This window comes from Hypanus sabinus, chromosome 7 (genome assembly GCF_030144855.1).
Source record: "Hypanus sabinus isolate sHypSab1 chromosome 7, sHypSab1.hap1, whole genome shotgun sequence".
Classification (NCBI taxonomy): Eukaryota; Metazoa; Chordata; class Chondrichthyes; order Myliobatiformes; family Dasyatidae; genus Hypanus; species Hypanus sabinus.
Window position 1 is genome coordinate 108,809,470 of NC_082712.1, and position 16,439 is coordinate 108,825,908.

Below are 16,439 nucleotides of genomic sequence, written 5' to 3' on the forward strand. Positions count from 1 at the left end.
GTAGAGGCATTTCTCTACCCAACCACCCAGGACAGTTGGGTAGCAGTTGAAATCTGACATGAAGAAATTTGAAGTGATATCTTCAAGATAATGAAGGAGAGAAGACAACATAATGTAGATTGTACAGTTTTAAAATGGCTGCAACACCAGAGATGTCTGAAAATATAAATCTCTGAAGTTTGAGATGGCTGTTTCAAAAAAAAGTGAAGGATTCTTTGCTTTATTAATAAAGTATCTGAATACAAATGTAAGTGAGCCATACTAACTCATAACTAAATAGTGGTTAGGCCTTGCTGTCGGCTATGTCAAGAATCTAAAAACTTTCAAACCTACCATTACCCGAAGTCTTCTATGGGCAAGCCCCTCCTGAATCCAAATGGTCAATTCACCATGGATCCATGCATGTTAATCTCTTGGATGAGCGTCCCATGAGGGACTTTATCAAATTCCTTACTAAAATTCATATAGACAACATCCAGAGCACTATCTTCATCAATGACCCTTGTCACTTCATCAAAAAAAAAATCAATCAAATTTGCAAGAAACGGCTTGCCTGCACAAAATGTATATAAAGCTGGATGAACTCAGCAGGTTGGGCAGCATCCATTGAAAGAAGCAGTCAACATTTCGGGTCGAGACCCTTCGTCAGGACTAAAGAAGGAGGGTGCAGGGGCCCTATAAAGAAGGTGGGGGGAGGGTGGAAAACTAATCAGAGGAAAGATCAAGGGGTGGGGGAGGGGAAGCAGGGAGGGGATAGGCAGGAGAGGTGAAGAAGGAATCTAAGGGGAAAGCACTGTGGGTAGCAGAAGAAGGCAGAGTCATGAGAGGCAATAGGCAGCTAGAAGAGGAGACAGAGTGAAGATGGGATGAGGGAAGGGAGAGGGAGGGATTTACTGGAAGTTGGAGAATTCAATGTTCATACCAAGGAGCTGGAGACTATCCAGACGGTATAGGAGATGTTGTTCCTCCAACCAAAGTTTGGCCTCATCATGGCAGTAGAGGAGGCCATGTATGGACGAACCCGAATGGGAATGTGAGGAAAAGTTGGCAACCGGGAGGTCCTGTCTGTTGTGGCGGACGGAGCGGTCCCCCAATCTGCATCGGGTGTTGCCGATGTAGAGGAGGCCACACCGGGAGCACTGGATGCAATAGATGACCCCAACAGGCTCACAAGTGAAATGCTACCTCACCTGGAAGGACTGCGGTGTACTTTGTGTTGCCTGCACAAAGCTGTGCTGGCTCTGTAATTGGGCCATAGTTTTCCAAATGCTCATAAATCCTATCCTTAAAAATTCTCTCCAGTAACTTCTCTACTATTGACATAGAATAGTGGGTCTCACAGCTTCCAGGCTTATCCTGGTTCCCTTCTTGAATAATGGCACAACATTAACTATTCACTAGTCCTTCAGAACCTCAGCTGTTGCTGGAGAGGACACAAAGATATTGATCAAGGCCCCAGTTTTCTCTTGCCTCTCTCAGTAACCTGGGTATATCCCATCAGGCCCTGAGACCTACCCACCATAATGCTCTGTAAAAGACCCAACACGATCTCCTCTTTTACTTCAAAATGCCCTAACTTATCAATACAATTAGCACAGATCTCCCTATCCTCCATGCCCTTCTTCTTGGTGAGTACTGATGTAGAGAATTCATTAAGCACCTCCAATCACATCCTTTGCATCAAAGCAAATGTTCTCTTTCTGTATCCTTGAGTGGGTCTACCCTTACCCTAGTTATTCCCTTGAAGTATGTATAGAATGCCTTGGGATTCTCTTTAATTCTACTTGCCAAGCACTTCTCGTGACCCTTCCTGGCATTCCTAATACCCTTCTTGAGTTATTTTCTGGCTTCTTCATAATCCTCAAAGGCTCTGTTTGATTCTAGATTCCCAAGCTTTACATAGCCTTCCTTTTTCTTCTTGACTGAATTCACCACCTCTGTCAAGGATAAAGGTTATCTTATGTTGCCATCCTTGTTCTTCCTTCTGACTGGAATGTGTCTGTCCTGTTTTCTAAGCAGTTGGTCTTTAAATACCATCCATATGTCAGATGTGGGCTTACTCAGAAACAGCTGTTCCCAATTAACTGCCTAGTTCCTGCCTAATACTCTCTCAATTTGCCCTGCTCCAATTTAATACTCTCCATACTGATCCTTGTCTAAAGCTGCAGTATCTTGAAACTTAAGGAGTTGTGGTCATAGTTCTCTAACTGTTCACCCACTGAAAGGTTGGTCACCTGGCCAAGCTCATTACCCAACATTAGGTCCTGTACTCTACCCTCTTCCTGGATTTGCCTTCTCTCACTGTTTCTGTTTTTTAACACTAATTTTTATTGCAACACCAACAAATTACATTCAATACAACCAGTTGCCGATTACATTTTGACTGGTTAACCCAGCCACCCCCCAACCCTCATCACCATCCCCGTCCACCCCTCATCCTCTTCCTCATCCTCTCCCCCTTCTCCACCCCTCTCTTCTCCCCCCCCATCCCTCCCCCTCCACCAACCAACTGAATACTACTATATACACAGACAGAGCATTCCTATTTTAACAGAAGATCTTTTAAGTTAGATATCAAGTTTATCCACATTAAAATTGTGTTTGGTCATGCGTCATTTATTCTTGCTAATGATAGTTCCGGGTAAGAAATGTCCAAAAAAGCTCCGAAGCCAGTGAGTACTTGAAATATTATGGGGAGGTTTCCAACGCTCCCCATGACTACAATCTTCTTAGCTGCAGTCAGGCCTGCCAGCCAGACTTTGTGTGTTTTTTCCATAAGGGTACATTTAGAAGACGTACAGCGGGGTCCACTGGTAATTGTATCCCCGTTAGTTCTGTAAGAGTACTGATAACCTTCCCCCACAAACCAAAAACCCCTAGATGTTACCATACAACATGTATAAAAGAACCAATAGTTCTGTGGGGGCAATTTAGTCCCATTTGATGTCTAACTCTCAGTGTTAAATATGCTGTATGACAAAATTTCAAGTGTATATACCGACAATTTGGGTTTCTCGAAGCATCGGCAGCGTTATCCTAAATCACATCCTAGTCTAAGTCTTGTCCCAATTCAGGTATGTCCCTCTCCCAGGCTTTTATTCCTGATGTGGGCATATATTTCTGGGAGTTTAATTTATCATAGATATATGATACTATCTGTCTTGGAGCACTCTGTATCCAACTTAAAATGGGATGGTCCTTTAAGTCCTACTCCCAGGGAACCCTGTAGGCTGCACAAACTGATCTTACTCTAACGTAGAAGAAGACAGTATTTATCAATATTATATTGAGATGCCAGTTCTTGAAAGCGAAGGATAGTACTTGCCCCACTAATATCTTGAACAGTAATAATATCTTTATCCTCCCAGGTTCTGTTAGTGAATAGCTTCTCCCCAGATAGAAGATGATTATTATTCCATAATGGAAAAGATTTGCTCTCACTGTTTCTGATAGTGTGGTGGTAGCCATCAATTTCTCACTTTTCACTTCTGTTGTAGCTGCACCCTGTAACATAGGTCTGGCAGTGATTATGATTTACAGACATCATAGCACCTCTGAAGCCCATCAGTCAATTATCTCTGGGTGGAGCAAGGCACCCAACAACCCGAGTGGCTTCTGGATCTTTTTGCTGCCCAACGCTACGATTCTTTTGGTTTCTCAATCTGAGTGATGAAATTGAATCCATGATATATATGTACGTTCTTCACTGGAAAATTCCAAACGTTTTGACATGATGGTGTCTACTATATCTTCTAAATGCAAGTATGGCAGGGTTCTATTCCTGTGAATTGTTTGTAACCCAAACAATTGGCAAGTCAAAAATTTAGAAGTGGACCAAGTTCTCAAGTGGCAGAAAATGCCTGTTATGAAAAGGATATTTGAAGGCCATAAACCTGGCACAAAATGATTTAAAAACAAATAATTTATTGAGATACAGTGTGAAATACATCCTTCCAGCCCTTTGAGCCACACCACCTAGCAACCCCCAATTTAACCAGCACATTGCACAGGGAAGATGTTCAGACTCCTTACAGATGACATTGGAATTGGGCACTGAACTGTGATAGCATTACACTAACTGCTACACTACTAAATTTCACAGATTTACCACCCTCTGACTAAAGTAATTTCTCCGCATCTCTGTTCTAAATGGATGTCCTTCAATCCTGAATTTGTGCCCTCTTGTCCTGGACTCCCATACCATGGGAAATAATTTTGCCATATCTGATCTGTTCAGGCCTTTTAATATTTGGAATGTTTCCAGGAGATTCCCCCCTCATTCTCCTGAACTCCAGGGATTACAGCCCAAGAGCTGCCAGATGCTCCTCATACAGTAACCCTTTCATTCCTGTAATCATTCTCGTGAATCTTCTCTGAACCCTCTCCAATGTCAGCATATCCTTTCTAAAATAAGGAGCCCAAAACTGCACACAATACTCCAAGTGTGGTCTCATGAGTGCCTTATAGAGTCTCAACATCACATCCCTGCTCTTATATTCTATTCCTCTAGAAATGAATGCCAACATTGCATTCGCCTTCTTCACCACCGACTCAACCTGGAGGTTAACCTTTAGGGTATCCTGCACAAGGACTCCCAAGTCCCTTTGCATCTCTGTAGTTTGAATTCTCTCCCCATCTAAATAATAGTCTGCCAGTTTATTTCTTCTGCCAAAGTGCATGACCATACAATTTCCAACATTGTATTTCATTTGCCACTTCTTTGTCCATTCCCCTAAATTATCTGTCTCTGTAGACTCCCTGTTTCCTCAATACTACCTGCTCCTCCACCTATATATTTATATTCAAAAATATTTCTTTGGCTGTAAAGCTCTTCGGAGCAATTAAACATGGCAGCCATTCTCCTCCCACTCTAATACCCAATGTCCTGCTCTTCCACTTTAGCTAAGTACCATATATAGCTGAGAATATTTTTTTTGTACTCTCTTCTGAAATCCAGTCTCATTGAAGTCAGTGGAAATGAAACCTGGAATAGAAGTATAACCACAGCATTTGGTGCAAAAGGCCTAGGAAGAATTTTTACCCCATTACATACACATGTTCAAAAGGTAAAAGTAAATTTATTATCAAAGTACATACATGCCACCATAAACAATCCTGAGATTCATTTTCTTGCAGGCGTACTCAATAAATTTATAATAGAATAATCACTATATTAGAATTAATAAGAGACTGCATTCATCCAGTGTGCAAGAGCCAACAAACTGTGCAAATACAAAAAGAAAGAAATAATAAATAAACAATAAATATTGACAACATGAGATGAAGAGTCCTTGAAAGTGAGTCCATAGGTTGTAGGATAATGTTAATGATGGGGCAAGTGAAGTTGAGTGAAGTTATCCTCTTTGGTTCAAGAGCCTGTTTGTTGAGGGGTAATAGCTTTTCCTGAAGCTGGTGATGTGAGTTCTGAGGCTTCTGTACCTTCTTTCTGATGGCAGCAGCGAGAAGAAAGCATGTCTTAGGTGGTGGGCGTCCCTAATGATGGATGCTGCTTTCCTGCAGCAGCCATTCATGTAGATGTGCTCCATAGTGGGGAGAACTTTACCTGTGATGGACTGGGCCATATCCACTACTTTTTGCTGGATTTTTCGTTCATGGAACCTGGTGGTCCCATGCCAGGCTGTGATGGAGCCAGTCAATATACTCTTCACTACAGATCTATAGAAGTTTGTCAAACTTCTGGGTGTCATGCCGAACTTTCACAGACTCTTAGGGAAGTAAAAGCACTGCCATCCTTTCCTCACAATTGCACTTGCGTGCTAGGCCCAGGACAGATTCTCCAAAATAATAACAATGAGGTCTTTAAAGTTGCTGACACTCTCCACCTGTGATTTTCTGATATCTTCCACCTGAAGTGAATAATCAACTCCTTGTTAACATTGAATAAGAGATTGTTGTTTTCAGTCTTCACCACCACCTATGATTCAGTCTATGACAGTGGTTTTGTCAGCAAACTTGAATATGACATTGGAGCTGTGCTTAACCACACAGTCATAAATGTAAAGTGAGTAGAGCAAGGGGCTAAGCACACAGCCTTGTGGTGTACCTGTGCTTATGGAGATCGTGATGTTGCAAATCCAAACTGACTGGCATCTGCAAGGAATGTGATTGTTTTTCCTGCCAGTACTGTTGTATGTTTAACCTAATATCATAAGATATTGTGCAGTATGAAGTCAACCTTGTAGGTTTTCAGCGTGAAACTTATTGATCCAATTATGGAAACAACTCCAGAGCTGTGCTAGAGGAGACCAGGACTATGGTGAAGTGTATGATTCTGAGTGTGACTATATCAGGCCTTGATTGGTTTGTGGGACAGGCCATCCAACTTCCAGGTTCCTTTGAAATTCATGAGGATGCCTTTGCATTGTTGGATGCATTGCGTGCCTTTGACTTCTTCAGGTCTGGCGCTAGGTTAATGCTGTGAAGCTTGTCCAGTTTTATTCCTATATTTATTCTTGGTGCTATTGAGTACTTACTTGTCCATTGTAGAGAAAAGTTATGATATGGATCTAATCAAAAACGGACTTGACTATAAAGTCAGTGAACTCCATTCCCTAAAATTAATTGCTGAACAAGATTGGGTTTGAGGACAATATAATGGTTAAAAGGTCACATTTAGCAAGACCAGCTTCTGTTTTCTGCTTTTACAGATTATTATTTAACCAACTTTGATTCATAAGATGATGCAGAGACAACATTGCAAATCCCAATGATGCATCAGAATCCAAACCTCTTCCAGTAATTATATTAGTTCCTAACAGTAATACTCAAATACCTCTCACCTATGACCTTACTCACATTCACGGCTCTCCTTTCAGCTCTGAATGATTGTTTCTGTCTCCTCCTTTCTTTCTTTAATTTCTGGCTTTTCCTAAGATCTAGTCTTTTTTTATGCTATTGTCTCTTTTGCCTTTCTTTCCTTTTCTCTTTTATTCTCTCTCCTCTCTGCCTTCATCACCCAGTTTTCTCTCTCTTTAACAGTTTCCTCTCTCTCTGGTTCCTTTTGTCTTTTTGAACATGTGCTGATTATCAACACACACAGAACACTGGAGGAACTCGGTGGGTCAGGCAGCATCTATGGACCTTTTCCCACAGATGCTGCCTGACCTGCTGAGTTCCTCCAGCATTTTGTGTGTGTTGCTCTGGAATTCCAGCATCTGCAGACTGTTGTGTACTTGTTGATTCTGCTTGTTTTTGTTACATATAATAGTCTGTCTCTCTTCATCTTGAGCACAGGCTACCGCTCTGGAGGTCACAAAGGGTTGCTGACATTGCATTAAGGCTGGAGCATAATCTGAAGGCTTTGTCCAGAAAACTGAAGCATCATGTTCTGGGAGAGGGAGTGATGGATCTCAGCGAACAATCTACACTGCTACTGTCTGAGGTACAAATACCATCTGTCACAACTCAAACATACAGCCAAATATTCCACAGCAATAACAGCTAGTGATGATAAAGCAGCAATTTGTTTAATTTGTTTAATGACCCTTTTGTGACATTATACCCCAGAGGAAGTGGACATTTTAGGTTGTTTCTGTCTACTTGTCCCAATGACCTTTTTACACACAGTTCAGTAGTGTAATTGATTGATGTGCATTGCATTCACACCTATTCCTATTTTTGCCTGGTATTTGTTCGTATATCAGTTATCACTAGAAAATGATAAGAAGCAGGATGATAGGGATTTCTGACAGCTCTATGCCAGTCCAACTAAAGCCACCAAAGTGGGTTGGAGATATAGGAAACTGCAGAACATGGAATCTGGAACAAGAAAGTACATGCTGGAAGGACTCAATGGATCAGGCAACATCTGTGGAGCAAAATAGACAGCTGACATTTTGGGTCAAGACCCTTCATCTAAGTTAAAGGTAGAGAGCAGACAGCCGATTAATAAGAGGTGAAAGGAAGGGGTAGGGCAAAAGCAGCAGATATTTGTTGGATACAGGTGTGGTGGGGTGATAGACCGATGAAGATAAGGAAAGTGGAAATAGTGACAGAGGCTGGGACCTAATAGATGGAGGCAGAGGACTGCAGATAGTGGAATCTGAAAGGAGAGGATGGTGGACCGTGGAATCAAGTGAGGGAGGTAGTTGGAGGAAGGGACCCAGTGGAAGGAGTGTGATGGGTGATGGTCAGATGGGGTGGGTGTAGAAGGTGTTATGTATGTGTGGAGCAAGAACTGCAGTGGAGCAGTTGGATTAAAGTATTTTACTGAATCATGTTAGCCTTTGTACATGCTGAACAACTTACAGTGTGGGAGCTATGAACTGGGCCCGCCAAGACAAAAAATATGTGGACTCGGAATCCTGTGCCAAAAAGAGAGTGTCCCCTGTGCATAAGATGCCCGATCATACACACTTGCCACATTCGCTCAATTGACCTGATATAGTTCGGGAGGAACTGGATGGATCAGGAGATGAAAGGAGGATAGAGGAGAAACATTTTACCGGAACATGGTACATTTTATCAGGCTGAGGACAGAATATGAGGTGCCATTACTCTGATTTGCATTTATCTCACCCAAGCAGTGGTGGAGTCCAAGAACAGACAGGCTGGTATGGAAATAGGGAGAAGAATTAAAATAGCTAGTAACTCTGAGCTCCAGATGACAGAGCGCAGGTGCTTGGAAAAGTGGTCACCTCATTTGTGCCCTGTTTCACCAGTGTAGGTGCCACATGGGGCCACTGAATGCTATAAACAAGGCCAGAGGATATACGTATGAATATCACCTCACCCTAGATGGTGGTAAAGAACAAGATGTAGCCAGATATTACACTTCCCAAAGGGGTAAGTGTCTGGGAAGGGAAGAGGTGGATAAGGAGGGATGAGCTGACAGGGAATCATGGATAGAGCGATCCCCGCAGGAAGTAGAAAGGGGTGAGGAAGGGAAGATGTGGCAGCTGGTGGTATCACATTGTAGCCAGTCGAATTTGGAGAGACTGGTGAGTTGAAAGGTTGAAACAAGAGGAACTCTACCCCTGTTCTCTCTGGGAGCATGACTGGGCAAGAGCAGAAGTGTAGGAAATTGAGGAGCTGTGGATGAGGACTCCATGAGCAGCAGTGGGGAGAACCCTGTTTCCTGAAGAAGAGTATTCTAGAGCAGAAGGCCTCTCTCTCAATATAGATGCAGCAGAGACAAAGGATCTAAGGAAAAGGAGTGGCATCTTTACAAGTGGTTTGGAGGAGGTTAGTCTAGATAGATGGCTTGTAGTGGGCTTGTAGTAAATGCCAGTGGATAACCTGTTTCCTAAGATGGTGACAGAGATGAGGAAAGGGGAGAGAGGTGATGGATATGGACCGGTGATTTAGAGGTCAGGGTGGAAGATGCTGGTGAATTGGTGGCTTGACTTCTCAACAGGAGACCACAGTTTGTATGGTTCAGAAATACAATTTCCCTTTCACTGATGATCAACACTGGTGCACTTCAAGGATACATACTTAGGCCACTGCTCTAATCTCTACACCCATGATTTTGTGATCAGGCACAGCTCAAAAGCCATCCACAAATTTGCTGACTGCATAATTATGGGCTGTATTTCAGATGGTGATGAGGAGGTGTACAGAAGTGAGATAGATCAGCTGGTTGAGTGGTGTTGCAACAACAACATTGCACTTAACATCAGCAGGACCAAGGGATTGATAGTGGACTTCAGCAAGGGAAAGTTGAGGGAACACGCACCAGTCTTCAGAGGGATCAGAAATGGAAATGGTGAGCAGTTTCAAGTTTCTGGGTATCAACGTCTCTAAGGATTAATCCTAGGCCCACCATATCAATGCAATTACAAAGCAAGCACAACAGTGACTATATTTCATTAGGAGTTTAAGGAGAATTGATATGTCAGCAAAGACACTGGCAAATTTCTACAGATGTATCATGGAGAGTATTCTAACTGGTTGCATCACCATCTGGTTTGGTAGGGCAAGAATTGGAAAAAGCTGCAGAAAGTTGTGAACTCAGCCAGCTATATCATGGGCAACAGTCCTCCCAGCATCCAAGATACCTTAAAAAGGTGCTGCCTCAAAAAGGTAGCAGCCATCATTAATGATCCCAATTACCTACGACATGCCTTCTTCCCATTGCTACCATCAAGAAGGAGGTACAGGAGCCTAAAGACGTGCACTCAATATTTTAGGAACAGCTTCATCTCTCTGCCATCAGATTTCTGAATGGACAATTCATGTACACACTACTTGATTTTCTCTCTTTTTGCACTACTTACTTAATTGTATTTATTTTTTCTATTATTATGTATTGCAATGTACTGTTGCTGCAAAACAAAAAAATTCACAACATATGACGATGATACATGTTATATATCTAATGCTATATTACTGACCACCCAACAGTCCAAGGGATTTAGAGGAACAAACTTATAAATGGATCGCAGACTTTTACAAGAAACGAGGTTGCTATAATAGGTGATTTGAACTTTCCATATATTGACTGGGAATCCCATACTGTAAAAGGACTAGATGGGATTGAGTTTGTCAAAAGTGTCCAGGAAAGTTTCCTTAATGAGTACATGGATGTCCCAATGAGAGACTGTGCAATACTGGATGTGCTATTAGGGAATGAGACAGGACAGGTGACAGAAGGTTGTGTAGGGGAACACTTTGCATCTAGTGAGCACAATACCATTAGTTTCAAAGTGAATAGAGATCATCTCTGGATTACTACCTGAGCCACATGCAAATTGGCGTAGGGTCAAGAAGATTTGAAAATTAAATGTGTGGCTCAAGGATTGGTCTAGGAGAAACGGGTTTGAATTCATGGGAAATTGGCACTGGTATTGGGGAAGGAGGGAGCTGTTTCAATGGGACAGGCTCCACCTGAACAGTGATGGGATCTGGTTCCTAGTGAATTGCATAACTAGGGCTGTAGATAGGGCTTTAAACTAAATAGTGGGGGGGGGGGTGGGCTCAACAGATCAGAGAAGCATAGATAAAGTAAAAAAGAAAAGTGTGCATAAAGATAAAGAAAAAGTAAAAGATAAAAAAAGAGAAGTAAGAGGGGGTGAAGAAAAGTCAAGTGCAAAAGAGTAAAGATTACAAAATTTTAAAGGCACAATGAGTGTAAAGGCACTTTATTTTTAAAGGCCTGTAGTATTCAAAACAAGGTCAGCAAACTTGTGGCACAAAAGTACAAAGAGGTATGATTTAATGGCCATTACAGAGACGTGGTTACAGGGTGGAAGGGATTAGGATTAGATATCCAAGGATATCAGGTAATACAGAAGGATGGGCAGGAAGGTAAGGGAGGTGGGGTAGCACTCTTAATTAAAGATCAGATCAGGGCAATAGTGAGAGACAATATAAGATCTAAGGATCAGAATGTTGAATCCATCTGGGTAGAGATTAGGAATAGTGAAGGGGAAAAAAATCACTGGTGAGAGTTGTCTATAGGCCACCGAATAATAAAATTACAGGTAATAAATGAGAAATATCTGAGGCATGTAAGAATGGAACAGCAGTTATCATGGAGGCCTAACTTGCACATAGATTGGGTGAATCAAGTTGGTCGAGGCAGGCTTGAGGAGGACTTCATAGAATGCATCCGTGATGGTTTTTTTGAACAGCATGTTACTGAACCTGCAAGGGAATGTGCTATCTTTGATCTGGTCCTGTGTCAATGAGACAGGTAATTACTTCCGGGCATCTAGGCATGACTCGAGTAGCAGCAGAACTCGAGTAAATATTCCCATTTCAGCCTGATACAGCTAAAAAGCACAACTGCTTCCAAGGTCAGTACAGTCAATAAAGATGTCTTTATGTGTTTAAATAAACTATCACTGCTTAAAACCAATGGAAGCAACACCAATTGTGGTTGGAAGGGCCCACAGAGAAAACCTCGGAGAAAGCACGGGTGTAGATCTGGATTACAAGTATGTTTAAGGAAACGGAGTTTTAAACTCCCTATACCAATGATCTTGCTGGCAACATGCAGTCTCTGGTGAATAAAATTGATGCTTTCAGAGCTGTGGTGCTGAATCAGAGGGCATTAGGACCACGTGTGTCCTTTGTTTCAGGGAATTCTGGTTAACCCCTTCCATACCGGATGCAGTGATTCAGATCGACGGGTTTACTATACACCGTCAGGTTAGATCTATAGAGTCTCTCAAAAGCAGAGGAGTTCTCTGGGGTCATTTTGGTAGCAGTGTACATTCTACCTCAGGCCAATGTCAATCAGGCTTTAGATGATCCGAGCAATGGGATCAACATGCCAAATCAGCGCACCCTAACGCCTTCACCATTGTTTTGGGAGATTTTAACCAGGCCAGTCTGAAAAAAAATCACTAAGCAACTACCATAAACAGATCACTTGCAATACCAGAGGAAACAACACACTGGACCATATCTACACCACCAGCCAGAATGCCTACTGTACTATTCCACACCCTCACTTCGGGAAATATGATCACCGAGCTATACTTCTAATCCCTGAGTATAGACAGAGACGAAGACTGCAGCACCAGCAGTGAGGACCAAGAAGGTATGGACTAGAGAAGCACAGGAGCACTTACAGGACTGCTTTGAATCGGTGGACTGGACTGTATTCAGAGATTCATCTTCGAACCTGGATGAGTATGGTGCAGTTGTTACTGACTTCATTAAAACCTGTGTGGATGAGTGCATGCCCACAAAGATTTACTCTACATTCTCAAACCAAAAGCCGTGGATGAACCAGGAGGTACATCGTCTGCTGAAGGCTAGATCTGTGGCATTCAAATCTGGCAACTCAGGCCTGCACAAGAAAACAAGGTATGATTTGCGGAGGGCTATTTCAAGGGTGAAGAGACAATTTCGAACAAGGTTGGAGGCAACATCGGATGCATGACAACTCTGGCAGGGACTGCAAGACATTACTTCCTACAAGGCGAAACCCAATAGCATGAATGGCAGCGATGCTTCACTACCAAATGAACTCAATGCCTTCTATGCACGCTTTGAAAGGGAGAACACAACCACAGCTGTAAAGATCCCTGCTGCACCTGATGAGCCTGTGATCTGTCTCAGAGGCAGATGTTAGGCTGTCTTTAAAGAGAGTGGACTACCTGGTAAGACTCTGAAAACTTGTGCCAACCAACTAGCAGGAGAATTCAAAGATATTTTCAACCTCTCAATGCTAGGGGCGGAAGTTCCCACTTGCTTCTAAAAGGAAAAAATTATACTAATGCCTAAGAAGAATTATGTGGGTAGCCTTAATGACTATCACTCGGTAGTACTCACATCGACAGTGATAAAATGCTTTGAGAGGTTGGTCATGACTAGACTGAACTCCTGCCTCAGCAAGGATCTGGACCCATTGCAATTTGCCTATTGTCACAATAGGTCAACAGCAGACCAATCTCAAAGGCTCTCCACACGGCTTTAGACCACCCGGACAACACAAACACCTACGTCAGGATGCTGTTCATCGACTATAGCTCAGCGTTTAACACAACCATTCCCACTATCCTTTTGATATGTTACAGAACCTGAGCCTCCGTACCTCCCTCTGCAATTAGATCCTCAACTTCCTAACCAGAAGACTATAGTCTGTGTGGATTGGTGATAACATATCCTCCTCGCTGATGATCAACACAGGCACACCTCAGGGGTGTGTGCTTAGCCCACTGCTCTACTCTCTATATACACATGACTGTGTGGCTAGGCATAGCTCAAATACCATCTATAAATTTGCTGATGATACAACCATTGTTGGTAGAATCTCAGGTGGTGATGAGAGGGCGTACAGGAGAGAGATATGCCAACTAGTGGAATGGTGCCACATCACAACCTGGCACTCAATGTCAGTTAGACAAAAGAACTGATTGTGGACTTCAGGAAGGGTAAGAAGAAGGAACACATACCAATTCTCATAGAGGAATCAGGAGTGGAGAGAGTGAGCAGCGTCAAGTTCCTGGGTGTCAAGATCTCTGAGGATCTAATCTGGTCCCAACATATCAATGTAGTTATAAAGAAGGCAAGACAGTGGCTATACTTTATTAAGAGTTTGAAGAGATTTGGCATGTCAACAAATACACTCAGAAACTTCTATAGTTGTACCGTGGAGAGCATTCTGACAGGCTGCATCACAGTCTGGTTTGGTGGGGCTACTGCACAGGACCGGAAGAAGCTGCAGAAGGTTGTAAATCTAGTCAGCTCCACCTTGGGCACGAGCCTACAAAGTTCCCAGCGGTGTCTCAGTAAGGCGGTGTCCATTATTAAGGACCTCCAGCACCTTTCTCACTGTTACCATCAAGTAGGAAATACAGAAGCCTGAAGGCACACACTCTGCGATTCAGGAACAGCTTCTTTCCACTCTGCCATCTGATTCCTAAATGGACATTGAATCTTTCGACACTACCTTGCTTTTTTTTAAATATACAGTATTTCTGTTTTTCCACATTTTTAAAAATCTATTCAATATATGTAATTGATTTGTTTGTTTACTTACTATTATTTTATTTATTATTTTTTCTCTGCTAGATTATGTATTGCATTGAACTGCTGCTTCTAAGTTAACAAATTTCATGTCACATGCCGGTGATAAAAAATCTGATTCTGAAATTTTTTTTCAGCAACCTTGCAGTTGGGGATCCTCTTGGAAAGAGTGATCACATTATGATTGAGTTTCTCATAGTTCGATCTAAAACCAGTGTATGGGATGAAGGAGGATTTGGCTGGAGTAGACTCAGAACACAGCCAATGTACTGGGACAGTTGAACAGTGGAAAACTTTCAAAGAGATCTTGCATTGTGTAAACTTAAATTCACTGGACCAATAACCACAGTACAAACAGTTCTTTACTTTATCCTTTTCACCAGTTTATTTGTTCGAACTCAGCCGGCGAGAAATTCGGAGTCACACACCACAGAGTGACAGAGTTCCTCTCCCTCTGGGGGCTCGTGTCAAACCTCTAACAGCAGGTTATATACAGCAACGTCTTTTCAGTTCAAAGGAACCATCATTATCCATATATGGAATTGTTTTCCGGTTCTTAGTTGTGGAACTACAAGGTACAGAGGGTGAGAGAAAGGAGTAATCAGCCTTGGAGTTTCTATCAGACACACACACATCTGTTACTTTTCAGAATCAGACAGCTCCGTCCTTGATTAAAACAGAGAAGCAATTTACCAGACAATTCTGCCAGGCAGACATGACTCAGTCACGCTGGCAGAGTACATTTTTGCTGAAATCATTAACCCCTAACTATCCCAATTCCCTTAAAACTTCATCAGTTGTGCTCAACAAAAGTATATTCCAGTTAAAAGCAAGGACAAGTAAGAGTGGGGAGAGCCAGCCTTGGATAAATTAAGAAAATAAAAGAAGACACCAAACTGAAAGCTCATCCGTACATAGTCACCAAGAGTAGTGGGAAACTGAAAGAATGGCAAATATTAAAAAGTCAAAAAGAACCACTAAGCAAACTAGTACAAAATATAAAAATAGATTGTAAAAGTTTTTAATAATTATATCAAGCGGAAAAGGGTGGTTAAAGATACTTGGTGGATCAGAAGGGAGAATTGATATTGGGTAATGAAATGGCCGAGGCTTTGAATCACTATTTTGTGTTGGTCGTCACAGTGGAGGAGATGTTTAACATGCCAAACAGAGGTGATATGGATGCGATGGGGTGGGGGGGTGGTGAGGACTTCAATGCAATAGCTATTACTAAAGAGTAGTGCTGAGCAAACTTGTGGGCCTGAAGATAGACAAGTCCCATCATCCTGATGGAATGCATCCCAGGTTACTGAAAGAAATGGCAGAAGTTATAGTAGAGGCTTTGGTGATAATTTACCAAAATACTCCAGACTGTGGCAAGTCCCAGTGGATTGGAAGATGGTGAATGTCATGCCATTGGTCAAAAAAGGATGTACACAAATTGCACATAACTATAGGCTAGTTAGTTTAACATCTGTAGTTGAGAAAATGCTTGAAGCTATCATTAAGAAGAAATAGCGAGGCATCTGGAAAGAAATGGATCCATCAGGCAGATACAGCATGAATTCAGCAACAGTAGGTCCTGTTTAACAAACTTACTGGAGTTCTTTGAGGATTCAATGAGCACAGTGGATAGAAGGGAACAGATGGACGTTATTTACTTGGATTTCCAGAAGGCATTTGATAAGGTGCCAAATAGAAGACTCATCCATAAGATAAGGATGCATAAAGTTGGGGATGATGTTTTAGCATGGATAGAGGATTGGTTAGCTAATTGAAGGCAATGAGTTGGGATACATGGGTGTTACTGTAGTTGGCAATCAGTGGTGAGCAGTGTGCCGTATGGGTCGGTGCTGGGCCTGTAACTATTCATGATATATTTTAACGATCTGGAAGATGGGACCATGTGTAGTGTTTGTTGATGACACTAAATTGAGTGGAAAAGAAAGTTATGCTGAAGATAAGGAGAGTCTGCAGAGAGATACTGTATAAACAGG

At 42.2% G+C, this 16,439-nt stretch overlaps 1 protein-coding gene across 2 annotated transcripts in view; it reads left to right on the forward strand.

The window, feature by feature from the left end:
* The window catches only part of si:ch211-236l14.4 (SITS-binding protein), a 155,334-nt gene that overhangs the window by 36,294 nt on the left and 102,601 nt on the right, over positions 1 to 16,439 (forward strand). For both annotated transcript variants that reach the window (XM_059975361.1, XM_059975360.1), the window contains exon 4: positions 7,255 to 7,402. In XM_059975361.1, coding sequence (XP_059831344.1) covers positions 7,255 to 7,402 — 148 coding nt within the window. The remainder of the gene's footprint in view (positions 1 to 7,254; positions 7,403 to 16,439) is intronic.